General features: G+C 40.1%; 2 protein-coding genes across 2 annotated transcripts; one reads left to right on the top strand and one right to left on the bottom strand.

The window, feature by feature from the left end:
- The first annotated feature begins 421 nt into the window (after positions 1-421).
- LOC128697900 (uncharacterized) lies at positions 422-3185 on the top strand. Its single transcript, XM_053789898.2, has 2 exons — positions 422-446; positions 1233-3185. Exons 1-2 carry the CDS (start codon positions 444-446, stop codon positions 3183-3185), a joined length of 1956 nt encoding a protein of 651 aa, XP_053645873.2. The 5' UTR covers positions 422-443.
- Positions 3186-22432: 19247 nt separating this feature from the next.
- On the bottom strand, positions 22433-25179 carry LOC128697631 (cuticle protein 16.5-like). Its single transcript, XM_053789460.2, has 2 exons — positions 25155-25179; positions 22433-23516 (listed from the first exon to the last, which is right to left on the bottom strand). Exons 1-2 carry the CDS (start codon positions 25155-25157, stop codon positions 22797-22799), a joined length of 723 nt encoding a protein of 240 aa, XP_053645435.1. The 5' UTR covers positions 25158-25179; the 3' UTR covers positions 22433-22796.
- Between the last annotated feature and the right edge of the window lie 1347 nt (positions 25180-26526).

Here is a 26526-nt window from a genome sequence, read left to right on the forward strand (position 1 = left end):
CTGTATGTTAAATATATTTATATAATGACTTACTATGTAATATTCATACATGATATACAGTATATTTTCCACGTGTAATATATTAATACAATATTAGTTTTCGTTGATACTGAAGACTATTTATTGTGTGTGTAACTATATCCAAATTTTTGGTCGAGTTGTAAGAAATGGAAAAACAATGCGGATGAATTTTACACATGCAATATTCCCTCATAAATGCCGTCTCGACTGTTCATTAAAGCCCAGCGATGACTATGCTAATCATTGCTAAATGAAGTACTTTCCCATCCCTACCTGGGCACTAGGTCAAGGGCGATCTATTTCAGAGAAATTTTGTCCAGACGTCCTCGATGAGATGGAGACCTTTAGCTTGGGCGGCCGTGAGCCCGGCAGTATATAAGTAGGTGAGACAGCCTCCGTCGGCAAGTCCCAGGTGTGCAGTCATGGTAAGAACACAAGGCGACTTGCCCACCACTTCTTTCTCACGTCAACGAAAGACTATCATGACGCAACTTCCTGTGCTGGATTAAATGGGAAAGCTTCTGCTATACTATTTCGAGCATTGTCTTATTTATAATTTGTGAGGAGAAATTAGTGCTTTTGAAAATGACCTTAAAGCGTTTTAGTGACGTCGTTCGTGAGAATACCGGAGCCCCTACCGGGCCTTTTGTTTCGTAGTAAATGGAGGTCATTAGACAACCTCAGCCTCGCAGTGTATTGTGACGGTTCCTTATAAAACAATGGAGTTTTTATGGTGTAAATGGTGTTACATATTTTTTTGAATTGCCAAAATTACCGTAATTTAAAAGTGTCGATTTCAGTATTTAAAAACCTAGTTAAAATATTTGTTTATTATTCATCTTCCTGAGGAATAAACAAGATTTTTTTTTATTTAATCTTCATTTTTTTTTTGTTAAACGGAGAATCCTAGTTAACGTGACCTTTGTTAAAATAATTGCGATGCTGTTTGCTGAGCCTCTCTGAGATGGTACTAAAGGAAAGGGAAATGGGTTCGGTTCCTGGCGCGAGTCTTAGTCATAGGACCATTTGGTCAATGGACTGAAATCTTCCGCTGCCTCATCAATCTACCATATTATTAAAAAATTTTCACACTAAATTTATACACTCAGTGAAACTGGTTTTTATAGTTCAATTATTTCCTGCTTTTGGTTTTACAACATAGTTGATGGAGCAACGTTAGTGTCCTCTTTTAATTTCCTTTGAATTTCCAGAATTTGCTGGTCTCCTTTTGTCTGGTGCTGCTGTCCTCCGCGGCCCTCGCTGAGCTTCCCTATGGAGCGCAAGGCGGACATGGAGTCGGACTTGGAGGTGGATTTGGAGGAGGACTTGGAGGTGGACATGGAGGCTTCATTGGTGGAGGACATGGTGGCAGCCTCGGTGGTGGACACTTAGGAGGCTTCGGTGGAGGAAGCATCGTCTCTGGAGGCTTCGGAGGCAAGCACGGCGGCGCCGTAGGTGTTGGACACGGAGGAGGCTTCGGCGGTGGAAGCATCGTCTCCGGAGGAAAACATGGAGGAGTCGTCGGAGGTGGATTCGGAGATGACATTGTTAGTGGAACCGTCGTCTCTGGAGACTTCGGAGGCAAACATGGAGGCCTTGGAGGTGACTTCTCAGATGAGATTATTAGTGAAGCTGTCGTTTCTGGAGACTTGGGAGGGAAGCACGGTGGAGTCATCGGTGGAGGACACGGTGGAATCATCGGTGGAGGACACGGTGGAATCATCGGTGGAGGACACGGTGGAATCATCGGTGGAGGACATGGTGGAATCATCGGTGGAGGACACGGTGGAGTCATCGGCGGAGGACACGGTGGAGGCTTGGGTGCTGGAGGCTTTGGAGGCAAGCATGGAGGAGTCATCGGTGGAGGACACGGTGGAGTCATCGGTGGTGGACACGGAGGCGGCTTGGGCGTTGCTAGCGTCGTTTCTGGAGGCTTCGGAGGCAAACATGGAGGAGTCATCGGTGGTGGACACGGTGGAGTCATCGGTGGAGGACACGGTGGAGTCATCGGTGGTGGACACGGAGGCGGCTTGGGCGTTGCTAGCGTCGTTTCTGGAGGCTTCGGAGGCAAACATGGAGGAGTCATCGGTGGTGGACACGGTGGAGTCATTGGTGGTGGACACGGTGGAGTCATTGGTGGTGGACACGGTGGAGTCATTGGTGGTGGACACGGAGGCGGCTTGGGCGTTGCTAGCGTTGTTTCTGGAGGCTTCGGAGGCAAACATGGAGGAGTCATCGGTGGTGGACACGGTGGAGTCATTGGTGGTGGACACGGTGGAGTCATTGGTGGTGGACACGGAGGCGGCTTGGGCGTTTCTAGCGTTGTTTCTGGAGGCTTCGGAGGCAAACATGGAGGAGTCATCGGTGGTGGACACGGTGGAGTCATTGGTGGTGGACACGGAGGCGGCTTGGGCGTTTCTAGAGTTGTTTCTGGAGGCTTCGGAGGCAAACATGGAGGAGTCATCGGTGGTGGACACGGTGGCGTAATCAGTGGTGGACACGGTGGCGTCATCGGTGGTGGACACGGTGGAGCAATTGCTGGAAAGGGTGGAAAGGGCGTAGCCACAGCATCTGTGAGCTTCAACTTGGGTGGTGGTCATGGAGGTATCGGAGGCTTCAGTAGTGGGCTTGGAGGCGGTTTTGGTGGTGGACACGGCGGCGTTAGCGGAGTCTATGGCAGCAGTCTAGGTGGACTCGGAGGTGGAGTCATTGGCGGTGGACACGGAGGTGGCATCGTTGGAGGTGGACACAAAGGAGTCGTTAGTGGTGGACTTGGAGGTGGACTCGTCGGAGGCCACGGAGGTGGCATCATTGGAGGTGGACACAAAGGAGTCGTTAGTGGTGGACTCGGAAGTGGACTCGTCGGAGGCCACGGAGGTGGCATCATTGGAGGTGGACACAAAGGAGTCGTTAGTGGTGGACTTAGAGGTGGACTCGTCGGAGGCCACGGAGGTGGCATCATTGGAGGTGGACACAAAGGAGTCGTTAGTGGTGGACTCGGAGGTGGACTCGTGGGAGGTGGCCTTGTTGGCGGTCATGGAGGTGGCATTGTTGGAGGTGGACACAAAGGCGTCATCGGAAGTGGACTCGTCGGCGGTCATGGAGGTGGCCTCGTCGGAGGTGGCCTCGTCGGAGGTGGCCACGGAGGACTATACGGGAAATAAATAGTACTCGATTGTCAGAAAGTTAATTCCGACAATATTACAAATAAAACAGTTTAATATTCTGGGTTTTCTCCAGGATTTAATAAACGAGAAATTCGATAACAATAAAATATATTTATTTCAAAATACTATAAATAAATGCACTAACTTCTAAAACGAGTTTGATATCCTTCTCTAGAGTAAATATTCTATCTTTTTGTCCTCGAAGTTGTGATTATATTTACTGTGGGAGAGCTAAACCTGAAGGAGTCATTCACTACCTGGGAAAACGAGAGGAAAGTAGGTTTTATATGGGAAAGGGCTCTTGATCCAGTTTCCAGGATCAAGAGCCCTTCGCCAACATCATGGCGCCACTTTTCTATAAAAAATATGAGAATTTCTCTCGTAAAATATTATTATAATCATAACTAAGTGCTAAACCCGAAAGGTCGTGCAGCTTCTCTGAAAAAGAAACGAGAAATATGGTGATTAAAATTAATATTGCGACCTTCAGAGCATTATTATTATCATGGGAGGGCGCTAAACCCGTAGGATTATACAGCGCCTGTGGGGGGGGGGGATGGAAGGTATTCAGGCTAAATCCAGGGAACTGGAGCACAGATCCAATTCTCAAGATCAAGAGCCGCTCACTAGCGTCGAAGAACCTCCCTCGAGAGGCCCCTTCAGAGCAGCGATTTAAAGAAAAAAAACGCTGTAGTCTCCCCTGACTTCATTTAATCTATATTCATAAAAAACAGAAAAGGCAGAATACCCTGACAGGAACAATACACAACCCGCAGGTAGAAGACACGAGCTCACGAAGACACTTCAGTTTACAGTTATATATTTGCTGTACACTTCTTATATTACATTCACTAAACTTCTGTTATCACATTCTCAGCATCCCAATTTCGTTTTATCAGATATTTATGTCAGTACTATGCTTGTCCGTCACACGTACGTAAACGCGACTCTCAAATGCCATTGACTGAAGGTTTACTCAGGATGGAGGAAATTACTGTGCCCGACAAACTGCAATTTCAGAACAGACAAAAAAAACATAAGCTAAAAAAAAAAAGAAAATGAAAACCTCAGTTTGATACAACTGAAATACTGTCTTTTCATCATTTTACTTTTGGTAATTATAACTTTCTACATTTCAGTGGCATCCCCAGGAGTCACTGTACCCTGACTGACAGTCACTGTGCGCCGGCAGACATCCACTATACCCTGACTGACAGTCACTGTGTTACAAAAAACGCGATTCTAAAAGCTTAGAGATCTCCAGTGAATACTAGAAAGGACTGCCCTTCTAGCATCCAGCCTGTTACTGGGTTTTCGTAACAAGTAGTCAGTATCCTTGTCCAATTATCCATTAGAATTCAATAAGAATTATTAGTGCTTCAGGATTACAACTGGTAGGCTACTAACTAGAGAAATTAAAATTTAATAAATTTATTAATCATGGTCTAGAGGTATATTATCAAAGTAAATTAAATTAATAATATTCAAAATAATAATAATCACTTCTCTCGTGTACAGTAGTATTGTGCTGAAAGCACATATCACATATTTATGTCTTAAGTACCGTCTGGTACATTAACATATAATAATACAATACACAAATAAGTTTGTGTGTATGTGTGTAAGTGCTCTAAGTAGTTCGCTATGTCTCACGACTCGACTAGACTTAAACAAGTGACTGACAAAGTCCTCTCATAAACTAAGTTCTTGACCGACTGGCAATCAGAACAGCCTGCTTGAACAATAAAAAGAATGCTAAGCCCAATAGCAATATAACAAGCAAAAGTGACACAGAATCAAGAACAAGGAGATAATATAACGATACTAAGTAGGGACCATCAGCAGATCCTCCACAAAAGTCACCAAACTCCCATACTACTGAATCTAAGTTCAGCATAAGAAAATCCCCGACTGTGACAGTACACAGAAACCAGTTCAAATTAGGTCAGAAGCTACAGCTCAGGATCTGAGTTGCTCAGAGTGTCTAAGCGACACACAACCTCAGTACAACGTCGAAAATCACTAAGCCTAAACAATGTTATGTGAACAGAGTCTCCAGAACTAACAATAATATGAAAGAGACAATCTTCCAACAAGGGCCAATAAGAGAGATTTAGGCTCGTCTTGTCAGGAATACGTCCAACCACCAAGCGAGTCTCGACCAAACTGAATACTTCAGGCGAGGTGAGAACACCCCCCCCCTCTATCACTTGATAGCTCCGTGGACGGTTGCTGCCCAGCAGCAACGAGAAGCCGGCAGAGTAACGAGCCACAAGCGATAATTACAGTAGTTAGACAATCAAGATTTGAACTATGAGCACATAATATGTTACATCCTACCTAACAAAAGTAACTAAGACAAATAATAATATAAAGCAATATATTCACGATTTAGCTATTATCGCAAATATAAGCAATATAAAATTACTTGAAAAGGTAATATACATTATATACATATAATATACATCATATACATTGCAACCCATTCAGGGGTTGCAACAACTGTACCCTGACTAACATCCACTGTACCCTGGCTAACATCCACTGCACCCTGACTGACATCCACTGTACCCTGATTGACATCCACTGTACCCTGATTGACATCCACTGTACCCTGGTTGACATCCACTGCACCCTGGCTAACATCTACTGTACCCTGGTTGACATCCACTGTACCCTGACTGACATCCACTGTACCCTGGTTGACACCCACTGTACCCTGGCTGACATTCACTGTACTCTTGGTGTCATCCATTGCAGACCATGTAGACATTTACGGCAGATATCCACAGGTCTCCAGTATGGTTGAAAGATCATACTGCAGACGAGAATAAAGACAGAGACAAAGACACGTGTACAAGCACTTGCTTTATTGTTAAGATATATTTTTTAAGCTCTGAGATGAATCTTTTTCAATTCTTAGTGCGAAATATTGTCACATTGAAGACTTTGCTTGCTACACACGTCTTTTGTTGTCGCACACCAATATACCTCAGTTTCCTACATACGTCGAAGTCTCAGCGCTTCGAGATAATTATGAAGTGTTTGGCATAAACGCATACAAATAATTTGATAGTATATTTCTTAGAAGCGTAAGTTTTCGTAACTCTGACCATATTCACTAGCTTTAACAAATCACTTAAGGAAGCATAGTTTGATGTCGAAAGTTTGACGAGAATGCGTTTATTATTGTGTTTGATGACAGTTACGTTGTGGAGTTTAAGTGATGGGAAGCAAAAATGAAGAGGGAGAAGACAAAGACAGCAGACTAAGGACAAGAGGAGAAACAGGAAAGAGAGAGCAGAAAAGAGGAGAGGTTCATGTTTAAATTTTGTGATAAGATTGATACCCACGTACTGGAAGAGGGTCAAAACAGAGAACAGAAATGAGTCAAGTTGCCAGGAATGATTATATAAGAGTCAGAAAAAACGGAGATACAATATAAGAACGACTTACTTGCAGAGACCAGATCAGAGCGGAACTCCTGCACTGCCACATCAGAAGACGACTTTGAAAAGACAATCAGTATAGTAAAGAAATGAAGGCAAAAAGTAATAGCACGAAGTTTAATGGGGAGCTAAACAGACGATTCAGCGAGGTGTTCTCTGTTGAATCCACTCTAGGACTGAAGGAGCACTTCCTAACATCTGATACTCATCTGCACTTTTTACTTCTGTTTTTTCCGCTTTAACTTCTGGACCTCCAATTTCAAATTGTATACACTTTCCAAGCACGATAACTTCTCCGAGAGATCTTAAGTTTTAATCATGTCTTCCCTGGGTCTTCTCTTTTCTGTGGTAGTTTAGTTTATTTTATGTTCTCTTCATATTCCAGTCATCTGAACTCAGGAACAAATCTTATTGCAAACTTTCGGGGCTCATCAAGTGTCTGATTATGACTGAAAATTCATTATCTGATAAGTTTCTGAAAGCAGTTCAATATTGGCTCTCCTCTTGTGCTGGTGACGTTATGTTCAAGTTTGGTGATGCGTCTGACGTGACATTCACTGCCAGTTGTTTTTCCTTGTGCAATATTTGCAGTGTCTCGCCTTCTAGATTGTAGTAGTAGTAGTAGCAGGAGAAACAGCAATAGCAACAATAACATTATTCTCAAACAATAGCAGCGAACAAACACGCTCATCACAAACACTATCAACCTCCCAGACTGCATCTGAGGTATTTTTCCTCCTCCCCAGTGGAAATAAAAACTGGATGATGATTCGATCCCTCTCGGTTTGTTATAGTTATTAGTGATTTGCTTAGAATTTCCACTCCTCTACCTCAGCAGCAATTGTAATAGTGGGGTTAAAAAATATGAAAATGCACCAAATCAACAGCGGTTTTGCGCATTCCTGGGGATTTGAAGGTAATCATATTTGATCTAAAGGAAAGGAGGATACCTCTAACCTTCCGAATCAAAAATCCCTTTCCCGGCCATCAAGGCCGGGGAAGAGTGTGTGATTCAGTAGCCCTTGCTGTGACTATATGTATGCTTGAGAGCATCCACACGCACTTACCTGTGTTGCATTTTGATTGCCCAGACTTTACTGAGAAATTTTTACTGCGCTAACATGACTGAGAATAAGGAGATATTTTTTGCTTTATTGAGATTCTCCTTTACTATCTTGTAAGTGTTCGTAAACTAATTTTATTTATTTTTCACCTCAGACTTTATAGATTACAGTCTATGTACACTATCACGAGATAACGTAAATTTGTAAGAGACTTTTTTTAGGGATGGTTATGCAACACTTACAATAACAAGTTTTTTTTCAGAAATCAAAGAAAACAATGAGAACAGCAGGTAACTGCTGTGAAAATACTGGCCGATTCTAGTAAATGACCTTTGATTATTGTTTCAGGAAAAACATCTGATTCCAAACACCATCAGAGGATTTAGAACCATTAGTGTACGCAGCAATAACGCGAGGATGAGAATGGAATTGGTCACTACAGAGTGAACGTGAGGTTGCAATAGGCACTTTGAAGATGGAAGTGTTCATGGAAAATTGGGATATATGTTTGCATACGTTAATTTGCGAACGGTTATAACTAGCTTCAAACCTTCAATACAGATGTATCTTACATTGTTTTTGGACTGTGAAGGTGTCAGCTCGTTCAGTTATATTCAAACTGATATGCTACACATATTAACTAGCATAGTTGGCATGCTGTTGCCAGTTTCTCAAGTAAAAAAAATCTTACAGGATTTTAGGCATTTTAAATTAGTTATAAGAAAATATGAAAATTTACTCTATTATGCTATGCTTATTTTGATAAAAATTGGTCTCAAAGTAAATTTTAATAATATATTTCTAAGAAAAATCTGATTTTTTTAACTGTTGTTTTGTATCAGTTTCATATATTTATAAAATTGTATATCATCGACACCATGCCCAGCCCTTCTAGGGTAGGGTAGGTGCCTGAGCCCGAGCCTTTAGCTCATAAGACTGTCATTCCCATTAGCCCCCTTGGGGCGGGGATGGCAGACCAGAGAGGCCTAGCTTGTGGCTAGGCCTGGGGACAGTTGGTCCCAAAGATGAGGAGGTACTTGTGCCTCCTCCCATGGGAGACTTAGGTCTCAGACACTCCCTAAAGAGGGAGCCAAGGCCGGGCCACCACTTGGACAAGGCCCGGGCCGGGAGAATACCGGCTAATCTTTAACTAACTAAAATTGTATGTGTGTGATGCTTTTTCAAAATTAGTCTATATAATACATGCATACTGTACTCAGTGTACTGAGTACTGTACTCAGTGTACTGAGTACTGTACTCAGTGTACTGAGTACAGTATACAGAAACATTTTCAGTGACAGAACGGTTTGATTTCTATTTCGTCTTCTTAAGAACTCTGGGATCTGTACGTTAAGGTACAAGTGCTAGACATCTTCAGGATGCTGATCTAAATCTTCTGGGCCTCTTGAAGGTGTTGATCTTTAGCTCCTGGACCTTCTGGAAGAGTTTGGGCATAAATCTTGGGTATCTTAGATTTTTAATGCTCATCAATCCAGTGAGAGAAAAATTAATTATTTAAGAAAAAATGCCCAGCTATCAGCCTGGCACAGCATATGGGTTAAAATTTACACATAAATAGTACAAAAAATCCATGCGAACCTTCTAAAATATGCCAGCGCTGAAATTTTTTATATCTATCAGAAGAGGCGTTAGGTTATCGCATAGAAATTTATATCAAAATTTAACAAAATTATCAGACTGATATTTATACCTCAATGAGAGTGGTAATATTTCTTTGAGAAAATGCACGAGTGCTGAAAGTTTGAAGCCGATTAGAAGAATTATTCTTGTGTGAATGCACCGAAGCCGTAATTTTTACTGTTTCGGTTTTATTTCAAGAAATTGGCAAATATGAATCCTAGACAGCCTAAAACCAATTTGATCATGTAAGCTTCACCAGTTTCCAATGTTTGAAAACAATATGAAGACTTATTCTCAGATCATACAAACCATTATTAGAGTTTTGTCAATAAAAGTGATAAGGTGAAATGTTTACAGATCAAACCATACCACGAGTGGGGTTAAAACCCGCGATCAGAGAGTCATAAAACTCCAGACCGACGCGTTAGCCACTAGGCCAGCGTAGGTCTGGAATTTTGTGACACTCTGATCGCGGGTTCTAACCCTACCCATGGTGTGGTTTGTTTGCAATCGTGTCATTACGATTTCGTGAGTCATGTTTACGGATCAAAGCCAGTCTGAAGTTTTCCTACGATACACTAGTTTCCAGAGTTGAAATATAATTAAAAAATTGGCACTTATGCACCCTAAAGATCCGAACTTTGTAAAATAGGATACATTATTATTATTATTATTATTATTATAATCAAGCGGGAAGCGCTAAACCCGGAGGATTATACAGCGCCTGGGGGGGGGGGGGAATGTGGAAGGCATTCAGGCTTAATTCGGGGAACTGGAGCACAGATCCAATTCCCTAAATCAAGAGCCCCTCACCAACATCAAGGAACCTTCCTTAAGGGGTAAAATAGGATACAACTGTGTTGGGAGATTGAAGCCTATTAGAAAAGATACTCCAATGTTACTGCACAAAAACTACTGTTTTATGAAGAAAATGTCAGATTGGCACCAACACAGCCTAGTTACGATTCTAACCTAAGGTGCATCAACACTTCATAGTTTGAAACCGATAAGAAGCAGCATTGCAAAATTTCTGCAAAGAAATCTTGAAAGAAGAAAAATACAACAGCCAGACTAGTTATCCATTTTGGGGGAACTTAATAAACAGTCCCATGACGCTTCTTACAGCAAACATTTCACTGCTGTAAAGACAGTCAAATGGGTGGCTGATGAAGGCACCATAACAGTGAAATCTCACGTAGTTACACCTTACTCAATGGGTGACAATTTTCTGTTCGCTCGACAGAACTTACAATCGCTTTCATCTTATATTTATAACTTTTGGTTTGTTGTAAATCATATGCGAGAAATCCATCGATTTTTATGGGTATTAAGAGGATGGGTTGACAGCAAAAAGCATGCATCTGTACGCTGTCTTAAGTGTCGGTTCGTTACTTCGCTACGAAGTAACGAATGGGATTGAGCCAGGCTTGTGGGCCTGTTAAAGGTGTTACTCTCCAGCTCCTGGACTACATAGGGGGTTGAATTATAGCTTCTCATAAGGATTTTGAAATACAGTTACTAGGCCTTTTGCTTGGGTTCAGTATTAGTTTTAGAGTTAACTTATCCTAGAATTGTTAATAAAAATCCAATATTATTTGTCTTACAGTCTGAAACAATTTCTGTCCTGTGGAAACTTTTATTTTTTTATGCTTCATTTACTTTTTTTTTTAAGGTGAACCTGATAAGGTTTTAAAAGAGGAGGTGGGGCTGAGAGAATGAGGTTCAGACAGATTATATATCAAAATGAGGTTTACCTAAACTGCCGTTACCCTATTCTGCATTATACAAAAAGATAAACCCAATTTCAAAACAGTACTTCTTTCAAATTGGGTCCAGCTTTTTGAAACGCCAAAATAAAAACATTGTCTGATGAAAGCTGATGAAAAAACTTGTGGAATTATACAGACACAAAATTCCTCTGTGGAAACAAAACTGAGTTTCTGTCACAATCCTTCACGCAAGGTTTACGCAAGGTTTGACAGGGAGTGAACCTTGTAACTGCCATTTAAAAGGCAGGACCAGAAGCCGAGACTCAGCCCTCCCCTGCAACCATGAACAGGCGAATATGCGAGTTACTGAAATCTGCCAGCCGGAACTGTGGACACGTTAGCACAAGAATGATATAGTCAATCATCCACAATGGGTTCGTCAGCTATAAAGTAAACCATACTACGGGTGGGGCTAGAACCCGCGATCAGAGAGTCATAAAACTCTAGACCGACGCGTTAGTCACTGTGTTATTACGATTTCGTGAGTCAGCTATAAAGTTTACATCCCACCGACTCTGCAGCTACAGTCTCATCACGACTAACAAGTAACTCAGTTCGCCGAGGAAAAAAATTAATGACGTTTTCATGGACCATAATCAATTTATTCCAGCCACTGAATTTTGTTCTTAAAGTTATCATTCCTTCTTGGATGAAGATGGTTGAAAGAGATTCGAACAGGTTACCCTAAGATTACAATAAGTCTATTCAAGTAGAGCCTATTAACCCAGATGGGCCATACAGTAACAAATAGTTCGATAACCGAGGCAGCTTAAGAGATTTCGTTCCAGCAGACCTGGAGTTGCTATCACTTGTTAGATGAAATGGTTTAGGGAAGAATTTCGAAAAAGTTGTAGGAATAAATAAACATGGAAATACACAGTGTCTGTTATTGTAATTTTTAGACATATAGCAATTGAGATATTTGATTAACTAAGGGTGCAAATTGTGGGGAAGAATAGATAAGAAAGGAGGGGTCAGGAGGGATGGAGAAGGTGAATGAGAGGAGAGGGTGCATAGGAGGGTGAACAAAGAGTGGGAAAGGTAGAAGTGTAAATAGAAGGGTGGAGATGAATAGATAAATAGGGAAAAAGAAGATATAAGTATGGAAAGACGAGAAAGGTGGACAGGAGGGTAAGGAAGATTCTGAAGGGAACATATAAGGGTAAGGGAAGATGGATAACAGCTAAAAATCAGGAGAAGAAGGAAATGAAATGAGAAAATAACTCACTTTGTCTGCCTTTTTTAAGGGTATTCTAGGTAATTTACACATAAGTTACTATATATGATAATTTGTGTAACTATATTCCTGTGAAGTCGTACCTAAATAATCTCGCTAAATAATTTTTCATAGGGATGAGTTGGTGTGCACCCGGAGGAGGAAAACGTATATCCGGGTAATGGGGAGAGAGGTAGTGTGCTCAAGGAGGGGCGCGAGTGTGTCCGGGGTGAGGGATCGACGAGTGGTGGGAAATTATGCATTTTAATAATGGGTACTCGTATGTTAAGTCATGCTCTCCACTGTCACCTTAAGTCATGCTCTCCACTGTCACCGTGTTTGAATGTACTGTTCTGTCTCTAAGACATTGCATTATAATGACAGGGCAGTCAAAGCTGAGAATCAAGGATGGTGGTGGTAATGTAAGATGGTAATGAAAGATCTTGGAAAACCAAGGCGTGGTCAACCAAAACGTGGTCAACCAAGACGTGGTCAACCAAGACGTGGTCAACCAAAACGTGGTCAACCAAGACGTGGTCAACCAAACCGTGGTCAACCAAACCGTGGTCAACCAAGATGTGGTCAACCAAAACGTGGTCAACCAAGACGTGGTCAACCAAGACGTGGTCAACCAAGACGTGGTCAACCAAGACGTGGTCAACCAAAACGTGGTCAACCAAGACGTGGTCAACCAAGACGTGGTCAACCAAAATGTGGTCAACCAAAATGTGGTCAACCAAGACGTGGTCAACCAAAACGTGGTAAACCAAAGCGTGGTCAACCAAAACGTGGTCAACATGATGTGATCAATCAAAACGTGGTGAACCATAACGTGGTCAACTATAACGTAGTCAACCATAAACGTGGTCAACCATAAAAATGGTCAACCATAAACGTGGTCAACCATGAACGTGGTCAACCATAAACGTGGTCAACCATAAACGTGGTCAACCATAAACGTGGTCAACCATAAACGTGGTCAACCATAAACTTGGTTTAAAAGTAACAGTTCAGCCAGGGAAGACAAACGACATTGCTGGTTGACGTAGTGGAGGTTAGAGCGGGTTGGATGTGGGATGGGTGGGGCTGTGAGGGGTGGGGCTGTGAGGGGTGGGGCCGTGATGGGGTGTGTTGCTGAGTGGGGACGTGTGGGTTGGAGGGGTGGCATGGTAGAGGCACCGGTTGTTTGACCTAATATAACACTAGTCCTGAGACCTGAGTAATATTCATTACTAGTACTATTATTAATATTACTTGGTTGTCAGTAATAGTACCAGCTAATACTGTTTTTGCATTTCACTAAAATTATATCTTTTATTACTCTTATTACCATTAACACTAATACCATTGTTGTCATACTCATAACAGTAAATAATAATAAAAATAATAATAATAAATTGGAAGTAGTTGCAATACAGACCAAAGAGAAACTATTAACTCCTGGTCTCTGCTGTCTTGGCTGGTGAGGTAAATATGTCGAGCTGATAGCCACTAAGATTTTTTCCTTAAGGGTTGGAACCCAAAATAACGGCAAGATGCAATTTGCGGCTGTAATACCGAACGTCACTGAGCACTGTCATGTGCGCGCTCGGTTACAACAACATTCCATTTTTTTTTTGTCGCAATAAGGGGAACTTTTACGTGTTTCTGCAGTAATACTGATTTATTGGGGATTAGGGTGAAGGTTGCAGTCTCTCCTTCCCCCGCTACCTTCTCGGTGTGCTACGGTGATTATACTCTGATTTCATGTACTTATTTTATACTTGAAGTATAAAATATGCATAAGGTGCATTTTTTTAAAAGCTGTAATGATTCTGTACGCATCTATAAGGCTGTCTAAGGAGAGTCGAATTCCCTTCCTAGATCCAAAATATTGCACATGTGTCTAATTCATCACAGTGAGACTTTACTGTGTACAAGAAACCCACTAATAAAGACGATCTGATGCATTTCTACTCTCACCACGACACACGGACCGAAAGAGGAAGAGTTATAGGTTTCTTTCTGAGAGCATTCTGTACGTCAGGTACTGTCCTTCCTGTTCTACGGGACTACAAATGTAGGGCGAAGGCCATCTTGAACGTGACGGAGAACAAACAACCAAGATGTACTTGGTCGTCCCTTGCAGTAATGTAGCCACCAATACGACACGAACACTGGCTAGAAGCTACATCCAGATGACTGCGACATCCACATCCATCAAGGAACGCACTGGGGGAGCAACTCACTACTGACCAACCAATTTCCTTCACCACTTAACACACGATTCCGTGTGGCCACTGTGATAGAAATTACATAGGAGAAACAAATAGACGTTCACACGCTAGAGTAAATATAAATATGCGAGCAACCACAATATCAGTAATCATGGCGTGGTTCATGGGAACACGGGACACCTGATGAGTTAGGCCAGTGCCCAGATGGTCTTCACAGAGCCAGGTCTCGCAGAGACGCCAGTGTTTGGAAACTACCTCGATTGCTCAGTAAAATAGGAAATTGTTTTACAAAAAACTTCCAACAAATTGTTCTTGTAAATAAAATCCAGTAGTAGTTATTAGTTACAAGTTTATTTTAAGGCTGGCCAAAGGGATTTGCTTAACCAAAGGCTTTCTATAAAGTATGTCAGTAATATCGCATTTTCCAAATCAATTGTAAATCATTCTTTGTAGAAATTAAGTTTATTATTTAACAACTTGTCGTTATCACATACCTTTATTAACAGCTCTAATTCTTCAATTGCAAGAAGCATTTTCCCAGTTTATATTACCCTCAAAACAGGTTTGTATATTGGGTTTAACTCACCAAGGAAAGTGCCACGATTCCGGCGAAGGGCTCTTGATCCGGTGAACTAGAGCTTCCCCAGCTTTCTTTGGATCGAATCTGATTGTTTCCTATTTCCTAGGGAAATAAGCAATCGTATTACACTAACACATGCATGAGTTTCTCTCATGCATGTATTAGTGTAATATTAAGGTTCAAAGCATTTCGGCTGCACGAGTCATGAAGGCTACATGTCAGCTGTGCTGGTGAAAAGCTAACATTCAGACTTCATGACTCGTATAGCCGATACGCTTTGAATCTTATTACACTAATACATGCACTTGAATTCCTCAAATATACACAGACACACCTGTGAATAGACCTTGTCTCGGAACACATTGATATACCGGGGTTAGAATCTTGTCCTTAAATCTGGAAAATAATTGTGAGAATTGCGACCCTTCGCGTGGTCCCTAGAGAACTGCAGCAACAATCTCCTATCTCCTGTCCAGTCAGACCACTTGAGTACATACGCTGTTGCGGTTGGCTAATATGTGATCGTCGACTTCTCACGTTCACGTGACCTCAGATACTGTTTCTCCGCTCCCTGGCATAGCGCCGCTGTTGTTGAAAGGATCATCTTATAGCAAAGACACCCGTATCAGCGCTTTTTTTTTTAATCCCTGACGAAGAATAAATTCCTCTTGCCTAAGTGACCCAAACAACGAGCAACGGAAGAATACACCGCCATGAGTTTTCACCAGCGGATTGCCCACTAACTATATATATACAGTATATATATATTATGTAATACCTGGTAATGGTTCCAGAGATCATCGACCCCGCAAACCGGTCTCAAATCAGCCCCTTAGATTAGAAAGGAAATATTACAGCAAGACGTTAGATTTACCTGTGACCTTATGTGTAAAAAAATTTACAGACTTAGATTTCAGACTCGTATGAGTGGACAGTGGTACCTGTCTACGTTCTCTGTTACTGGGTATATTTGATATCCCGCAGAGTAGCCTTTATTTTTTACTAGATTTCACTTAGGATTGAGGTTTGTTATGTCCTGAAAGCTCAGTCCTGGGCGAAACAACGACGGCAGTTAACATTTGCTTTACCTAATCTACCTTCATAGCAACTTATTGGTTTGCTTCCCCCTCTCGCCATTCTCTAGAGATAATGAGTAACATGTACTGATTACCTTTCATGTGGACTAATTAGTAACCTTTCTCGACGTCCGCCTGAGGCTACTGCCATGACTTCATCTTCCGGATTCATTACTTAACCGAATCATGACCTGCAACTTCCCGCATTATAAATATACCATATCAGTTGCTCTGCATTCACATTAATGTATCCCCTGTTGGAGATACCTTAATCTGAATGTCAGCCCCTCTGTTTCAATGATACGAAAAGGTATCGCCATATTACATAGGCCACACCCCTTCTATGGCAGTGATTATAATAATAATAATAATAATAATAATAATAATATCTTTATTTACTACTAGTACATGTACATGGTATACAGGCCTCGCCGATGTGGTCCCGGTCCTAATTTTGTCCAAGAGGTGACTCGTCCAGAGTAGGAATTTATTTTAGACGGCATTGAGCTCAGGATTGAGCGATACGTGAGCGCCGTCTGAAGTGAAGGCTTTTGTTGTATTGAGCTTCTTTATGCCTGCTCGTTGGTTTGTTTACCCGGTCATTTAGTAGGAAGTAGAACTTGAACATACATCAGCGGCAGCTTTCAACGGGGCAGTATTTCGCTCTCAGCTACCATTTATTAAACGTATCTTCCTTCTCGCGATCGGGAAAGTACACTTTTTGTACTAAATTATTACACGATTTCTTTTATTTGAAGTGTTTTCTTTTACGTGTTTTTTTTTTTTTTCAAATGCTATTTTACATAGTTTCTAGCATTCACAATCTATTATTTTGGGACGGTCATCATTCAGTTTACTTGATGGCCACTTAACATAAGAACATAAGAAAGGAGGAACGCTGCAGGAGGCCTGCTGGCCCATACTATGCAGGTCCTTTACAATTCATCCCACTAACAAAACATTTGCCCAACCCAATTTTCAATGCCACCCAAGAAATAAGCTCTGATGTGAAAGTCCCACTCAAATCCAACCCCTCCCACTCATGTACTTATCCAACCTAGATTTGAAACTACCCAAAGTCCCAGCCTCAATAACCCAACTAGGTAGACTGTTCCACTCATCAACTACCCTATTTCCAAACCAATACTTTCCTATGTCCTTTCTAAATCTAAACTTATCTAATTTAAATCCATTACTGCGGGTTCTCTCTTGGAGAGACATCCTCAAGACCTTATTAATATCCCCTTTACCTATCTTCCACTTATACACTTCGATCAGGTCTCCCCTCATTCTTCGTCTAACAAGTGAATGTAACTTAAGAGTCTTCAATCTTTCTTCATAAGGAAGATTTCTAATGCTATGTATTAATTTAGTCATCCTACGCTGAATGTTTTCTAACGAATTTATGTCCATTTTGTAATACGGAGACCAGAACTGAGCTGCATAATCTAGGTGAGGCCTTACTAATGATGTATAAAGCTGCAGTATGACCTCTGGACTTCTGTTGCTTACACTTCTTGATATAAATCCCAGTAATCTATTTGCCTTATTACGTACGCTTAGGCATTGCTGTCTTGGTTTAAGGTTGCTGCTCACCATAACCCCCAAGTCCTTTTCGCAATCTGTATGGCTAAGTTCTACATCATTTAACTTATAAGTACTAGGGTTATGGGCACTCCCAAGCTTCAGAACCTTGCATTTATCTACATTGAACTGCATCTGCCACTTTTCTGATCAAGAATAGAGTTTGTTTAAATCCTCCTGAAGTTCCATAACATCTACGTTTGAATCAATTATCCTACCTATCTTTGTGTCATCGGCGAATTTGCTCATGTCACTAGTAATTCCCTCATCAAGATCATTGATATATATTATAAACAACAACGGGCCCAAGACTGATCCCTGTGGAACGCCACTTGCTACAGATCCCCACTCGGACTTAACCCCATTTATGGACACTCTCTGCTTCCTGTCAGTGAGCCATGACTCGATCCACTTGGTGTAATCGGTGATCATATTCAAGGCTCTCGTCAGGGAATGAAATAGATCGGTTCCTGGAAGGAGGATCGAGCCTATGTTGTTTCACACAATTATATTCAGCTCACTTGGGTCTGGGAATTTCATTGGCAAGCCATCACAAAGTATAAAGGTGGTGATATACAGAGCTGGAGAGAGATGTTACAAAACACAAACACGACGCATTAAGATACAAATGCAGTACCATAGTCAAAGTATATTTACTTTCCCAGAAGCAAGTTTAGCTCGGTCTAATATTCACTATCTTGTTTTCAAGGCTGTTCGGGTCGTTGTCTGGTTATGGAAGAGAATCTCGTGGGCGACGACCTGGTCAGGACTTATTGCCACTCTGTTTGGAGAATGTTAGTGTCTGCTGACGTAGGTGTTGATGTGAGCTCTGTGGGGTAGTTGACGTAGGCGTTGTGGGAAGGTGACGTAGGCGTTGTGAGTAGTTAGATGATCAACCAGTTATTAAATTCATAGTGAGAGTACTAAGCCTTTAGGAGGTCATACAACTCCTGGGTGAATGAAGAGCATTCAAACTTGATTCATGGAGTTGAAGCTTAAGTTCAGTTTCTAAGTTGGCCAACCCAAAAGCATGATTGATCCTCCCTGACCTATATAATAATTCTGAAAGTCATGCAGGGCGAACTAAAGTATTTTTGAGCAAGCGACAGTATTTAATGGTCAATACATTTTTTATGGCAGACTGCGGGACTGTGTAAGACGCATAAACATTCCAGTCAGGTAAAACGTCTCGATTTTTAGATCAAACTTTTATTTATTGCTCTGCATATATATATATATATGTCGTGCCGAATAGGCAGAACTTGCGATCTTGGCTTAAATAGCAACGCTCATCTTGCCATATAGGACAAGTGAAAATTTGTGTACGCAATAATTTCGCCAAAGTCATTCTGAACCTAACGAAAAAAATATATTTCATTATGTTTGTTTAGTATTAAATTACTGTAAACAAATCTAAAATATATTTAGTTGGGTTAGGCTAAAATAAATTGCGCTTGTTATAATAAGGTTAGGTAAGTTTTCTAAGTTCCTTTTGGTGCAAAATTATAAATTTTTACATCAACATTAGTGAAAAAAATATATCTTTAAACGTATAAGAGAAAATTTTAGAAAGGACTTAATTTTAAATGAGTTCTTGCTAATTGACCAGTTTTACATATTCGGCACGACATATATATATATATATATATATATATATATATATATATATATATATATATATATATATATATATATATATATATATATATATATATATAAAACCCAGCATTTAAAAGGAATGGTTAACCCGGTTACCGGAAAGATTGCTGAGACGGCTTTCGGAGAACACAAGGCTCGTTAACAATTCCTTGGCTGGTCTGATTTCTGACAAACTTAAACCTTTCTTTTTTGGGGCATCACTTTCACTATGTGTCCTTAAAAAGAAGAATGGAGGAATTGGGCCAGTTGCTTCGTTTCCAAAGATGCTGTCCGAAATATCCACACAGAGGTAACCATGATGTTTCAACCAAATCAGCTTGGCTTTGGGGTCCCCCGGGGAAGTGAAGCAGCGGTTCATGCAAGAAGAGCGTATATCAACAAACTGCCTGAGGAGAATGCAGTGGTAATATAAGATTTCAAGAATGCATTTACTCTCCTTAAAAGAGACGTGGTATTAGCGGCTGTACAAGAAATTTCCCTGTCTCTTCCACTTTCCTTTCAGAAGGATACAGCAAGGAATCAATTCTCTTGTTTGGAGAGCATGAAATCACGTCATCAGAAGGTGTCCAACAAGGGCATCCTTTCGCACCGTTCCTCTTCCGTATAGCGGTTAGTGAAATCACTGTCACTTTCAGTCAGATTAGGAGGTATTGGTGTCCGTGAGGCATCACAGACTGCATCACCTACTTTCCTGTCCTCATGTGTGGCATCCAGTGGACTTGTAACAGGGATTCTCTTTGAACAACTTACGGACAATGAGTTCATGACCAAAACAGAGCGACACTCGGGGATAATCTAACGGGCTCTGAAAGTAGACCTGTTCTCCCAACAAATACAGTCACAATGGAATGGCCCAGTAGTGCTTCAGTGTGTGTCGGCAAAATTTAGAGCCCTCCTCCTAGCAGTGAGATCTCCTCATGCAGGGGACTTCCTGTTGGCTGTTTCCAACTCCTCCATTGACACATTCGACTCACAGACCATCTGCATTGGCATTGCCCTTCGCCTTGACACCCTATTCTCCCGGAATACAGGTGTATTTGGGGCAGTGAATTGGCAGACCGATTCGGATACCATGGTCTTCTCTGCCGCAGATCCGAGGGAAAGATTACAAGGCATGAAGAGGTTAATAACATCTTCAAGAGGAGACTCACAACAGCCGGATGCCCATCAGTAAGGGAGCCACCCAAACTATGCAGATCTGGTAGCAACGAAAAGCATCCTGATGGTATCATACTTTAAGACTGGAGAGACAGCAAGCAGGTTTTGTAGGACTACACATGTGCGTCTACACTAGTTGATACTATCTCCAACACAACAGAGAGGAAGGAGGGCAGCTGCCAGGTTCAGGAAGACCTAAAAGTCCAGAAAATATAGTCAACTTGCCCATCATTATGTATTTGTTCTCATAGGCTCAGAGACCCAATTGTAAAGAGTGCATCCAAGTTCCGTAAGGAGCTAGGTAAAAGATTCATCAGGGTAACCAGGGAAGCTAGTTTTCTGTTCCAGCGACTCAGTGCTGTGGTTCAGAGGAGTAATGCCTGCTGTATCCTGGGCACGCACCCCAGCTCTGAGGAGCTGGACGAGAGTGTCGCATTGTAATGTGAGATAAGCACATAGCAATATGTACTTGAAATGTATCCCTCAAACCTCATGTACTGTATATGCCATCTTTCTACCAGCAATGCATCCATTAGGTCTTGTGTATCATATTACGTAATAAAATATACCTACTGGTAAAAAATTATTAAAAGATGGTTTGGTAGGGGATATGAAATATTCAATTGGCTTCAGGAAGAAATACAAATATTTTTCATTGAAGCCTTTTTATCCACTTCTCCAAGGCTATGAGCCCCCAATTTACATATATATATATATATATATATATATATATATATATATATATATATATATATATATATATGTGTGTGTGTGTGTGTGTGTGTTCTAACATGCGACCTTATTTCTCGGTCAGGCTGACGTATTAGAAGCTCAGTGACTACCATTGTACCATGGATTCTTTTTATGGATGGGTCGAAAACACACCACTGAAAAGTATATTATCATTCCTCTTGGTATTTCTGTGGTGTCCTTGTATATACACATGTTTGGTGGCAATAAAAAATTGCAAGAGAAAATGCTTTAAATTTATTTCTACACTTATAAAATAATATATATATATATATATATATATATATATATATATATATATATATATATATATTATATATATATGTTATATATATATATATATATATATATATATATATATATATATATATATATATATATATATATATATATATATACATTCCCCATGAAGTGGAGAAGAATCCTTCCTCCGTAAGGAATGCGTGCCGTAAGAGGCGACTAAAATGCCAAGAGCAAGGGACTAGAAACCTTTTCTCTTGTATAAATTACTACTGTATGAAACAAAAAAGAATTATATATATATATATATATATATATATATATATATATATATATATATATATATATATATATATATATATAGTGGAACCTCAAAAATCGAACTGCTCCCAACTCAACCAATTATGTAAGTGTATTTTTGTAAGTGCTTTTATAAGGGTATTTTTGAGGGTCTGAAATGGACTAATCTAATTTACATTATTCCTAATGGAAATAAATTCGTTCGGTAGCGACACTTGAACAGCCTTCTGGACCGAAGAAAGTTCTATATTTGAGGTTCCACTGTATATATATATATATATATATATATATATATATATATATATATATATATATATATATATATATATATATATATATATATATATAAGTTCACAGTAAACAGGTGATTTCAGAATATGCAAAACAACCACTGTGAAAAATAGAGAAATTCTAAGCGCTTTCGTGACTACTCACATTATCGAGGAACAATGATAATGTGAGTAGTCACGAAAGCGCTTGGAATTTTTCTATTTTTCACAGTGGTTGTTTTGCATATATATATATATATATATATATATATATATATATATACAGAAATGAAAGTATGTTTGTTCTATTTTGTATATATTAGATAAGGTTTAAGCGTTCTATGGATGAGATTCATGGTTACCTATTTAGCCACGGGCGCTGTTGGTAGAACCGCGGTTAATCAGAACATTATTATTAAAGTCGTAAAAGGTTACTAAACCCATTTGATTCATACAGCTTTAGAAGTGAGGCATGCTATATCAACCCAGAACCACAGTAAATGAGCGTAGAGTCACGATGAATCAGCACAGAACCATGGTGGACACTCCCAGTCATAAGTGTTCATAGCCGTTATGGATAATTCCTAGTGAACATAGGAAAGATGTTACCTAAAACGCCAGGATGTGTGCCCTTATATTAATGGTAAGTACCGTAGGTTGGGGGACTGTAAGTGTCTAGTGGAACGTCATACACATCGACAGGGGGAGTGTAAGTGTCTATGGGAGCTCCATAAGTAGTTTTAGGGGGAGTGTAAGTGTCTAGGGGAGCTCCATAAGTAGTCTTAGGGGGAGTGTAAGTGCTTATGGGAGCTCCATAAGTAGTCTTAGGGGGAGTGTAAGTGTCTATGGGAGCTCCATAAGTAGTCTTAGGGGGAGTGTAAGTTTCTAATGGAGCATCATAAGTACTCCTAGGGGGAATATAAATATCTACGGGTGCACCATAGGTAGTTTGAGGGGTTGCGTAGATGTCTAAGGGAGCTCCGTAAGTAGTCTTCGGAGGGGTGTAAGTGTCTAAGGGAGCTCCATAAGTGGTTTTAGGCGGCGTGTAAGTGTCATGAGGTGCATGATAAGTTGGTCTAGGTGGTGTGTAGCTCCCACGAGACACAGCAGGGAAGCCATGGCTAAGGCTACTGACAGACCCATGGGGTCTAGACAGGAAAGACCCGTGTGAAGCAGGTCCCACAGATCCACGAAGTCCTGAGAGAGAGGAGCCATGAGAGGCAAGTCCTACGGATCCATGTAGTCCTGAGGATGAGGGTCTATGAGAAGCAGGGCCGAAGGAGAGGTGAGATGATGACTGGACGACGGCGCTGCCACGGCCAGCCAGCACCAACACGACAGTAGAGATCAACAACTTCTGTAAAATGACTTTGAGATATATTCTGGTCTTTGAAGAGGTGAGTATAGTTTCGTACCCTGTTTGTATCAAGTTAAGAAGACAAAGGATCGAGCCTCCAGAATTGAATGATCGACATGGATTTATCGCTTAACATTAATAATAATAATAATAATAATAATAATAATAATAATAATCCACAAGATGTTTATTTCTCAGTACATATACACTGAGAGTTCACCTTCATACATATTTCAGGGATTAAAGTAATCTTGATATGCAGCATTAAAGACCATAGTGTAGTCGACAGGATTTAAACCCAAGTAACCAACCAACAAATAATAATATTTACAATAATAACAAAGGTTTCAAAAGATTGAAAACACTTTTAATATTAATATATCAATATAGACGTTATAGATGATATACTGAAACTATCCCAGTGTATACGTCATATTCTCAAGTCTTCCTTCAATATTTTTACAGCGTCTGTTACATTTTTTTTCATTATTCTTTATTGTCCGACAATGAAAAGCGTTTTATAAATCTGTCTACATTAGCTGAAAATATGTTATGTTCACTTTATATTCGTATCAGCTAAATTATTAAAGCGAAAGCTCTACTCTCTTAAGGGATCATACATGTCCTAGGAAATGGGAGGCATCTAGGTTTGATATAAGGTTGAGGGTAACTTTAATTCCCTAGATAAAGAGTCCTTCACTGGCATCAAGGTACGTTCCTTGAAGGGATAACTAGCTCAAGGAGTGGGCGGGGGTTCAAACCGGCGACTAGACACACACAACTACCAAACTGACGTATTTACCTCTGGATAATGAAGGCTACAATAGCTTTTCTTTACCAAATATATTTACGAAATATCTTGAGAGAGAGAGAGGTGGCCATGATGCTAGCGAGGGATCCGTGATCCAAAAAAAACTGAACTTACCTTATAGTTCTGTAATCAAGCCTTATTGTATCCCATTCCTTAAGTGCTGAATAATCCAAAGGAATTTAGCACTTCCTCACGTATATATATATATATATATATATATATATATATATATATATATATATATATATATATATATATATATATATATATATATATATATATATGTCGTGCCGAATAGGCAGAACTTGCGATCTTGGCTTAAATAGCAACGCTCATCTTGCCATATAGAACAAGTGAAAATTTGTGTATGCAATAATTTCGCCAAAATCATTCTGAACCTAACGAAAAAAAAATATTTCACTGTGTTTGTTTAGTATTAAATTATTGTAAACAAATCTAAAATATATTTAGTTGGATTAGGCTAAAATAAATTGTTCTTGTTATAATAAGGTTAGGTAAGTTTTCTAAGAATCTTTTGGAGCAAAATTAAAATTTTTTACATCAACATTAATGAAAAAAAATATATCTTTAAACGTATAAGAGAAAATTTTAAAAAGGACTTAATTTTAAATGAGTTCTTGCTAATTGACCAGTTTTACATATTCGGCACGACATATATATATATATATATATATATATATATATATATATATATATATATATATATATATATATATATATATATATGACAAAATTATAAAGCACTTGGTATATGTAATCGTAATGATCTTGGAAGAACAGTCAAATGGAGGCAAAGAGGATCTTACCATGTTAGGAGATGAAAAGAGACAATCTGCTGCTGTAAGCTCGTTGAGGCCTTTTATAGTCCATAACCGAGCTACTTTTGCCCTTGGAGGAGACTCAGGGCTAAATCGATGGGGGAAACGCCCATCAGATAGTTAGCCAGGTCTAGAGTAGCTTTGTGTGTGTAGAGAGAGAGAGAGAAAGAGAGAGAGAGAGAGAGAGAGAGAGAGAGAGAAAACTTCCATCTGTTTATTTTTACCTCCATGTGTGAAAATGAAATATTTTGAGTATATTTATCTACACATTTTTGTTCCACTGTACAGCTTCTGTGGTCAAACTGTTTAAAATAGATAATTTTTACTAGAAACATGCCCACAAATCTCTAGAAACTGACCACTTACAGTGTAATGTTATTAGGAATGCAACTCCTAATCAGTTTTTTTTTTTGCATTGTATTAACGTTATTGAAATAAATGTCAGAATAATGTCTGAATACATAGTCAATATTTTGATTAATAGATTGGTCAGTACCATGGTCAGTACCATGGTCAGTACCATGGTCAGTACCATGGTCAGTACCATGGTCAGTACCATGGTCAGTACCATGGTCAGTACCATGGTCAGTACCTCTGTTAATGTCATATTCAATGCCATGGTCAGTAATTTGGTCATTACTTTATTCAGTGTTAGTCACTACCTTGGACAATATTGATAATTCCTTAGGGAAGTCTTGTTCAGTAACACGGACAGTACACTGGACAACACCGTGGACAACACCGTGGACAATAACTTGGACGATTCAACACTGCAATAAATTTCTGGTCCTAAATTTGGACATAATTCAACCGTATTAAATCACTGCGCACATTTTGAAGCAGAGTTGAATGGTTAATTTTACAATCAATGTATATGAACTTCTCTTGATCCAAGAAACTGGAGCTACTTCCCGTTTCTTCCTTTAAACCCCATTTCCTCCCATTCCCCATGTGCTCTGTAATAGTAAATTTGACCAACTGAAGAAATATGCGAAGGTCAACGATTAAGTTGATTTACAGCCCAAGACGATGATCGAGTTTGCTCTGTTAAATTTAGAGGTTGCCGGTTATCCTACCACCGTTCATTTACAGGCTGCCGGTTATCCTACCACCGTTTATTTACAGGCTGCCGGTTATCCTACCATCGTTCATTTACAGGCTGCCGGTTATCCTACCATCGTTCATTTACAGGCTGCCGGTTATCCTACCACCGTTTATTTACAGGCTGCCGGTTATCCTACCACCGTTCATTTACAGGCTGCCGGTTATCCTACCACCGTTCATTTACAGGCTGCCGGTTATCCTACCACCGTTTATTTACAGGCTGCCGGTTATCCTACCATCGTTCATTTACAGGCTA

The sequence above is a fragment of the Cherax quadricarinatus genome, chromosome 68 (genome assembly GCF_038502225.1).
Source record: "Cherax quadricarinatus isolate ZL_2023a chromosome 68, ASM3850222v1, whole genome shotgun sequence".
Classification (NCBI taxonomy): Eukaryota; Metazoa; Arthropoda; class Malacostraca; order Decapoda; family Parastacidae; genus Cherax; species Cherax quadricarinatus.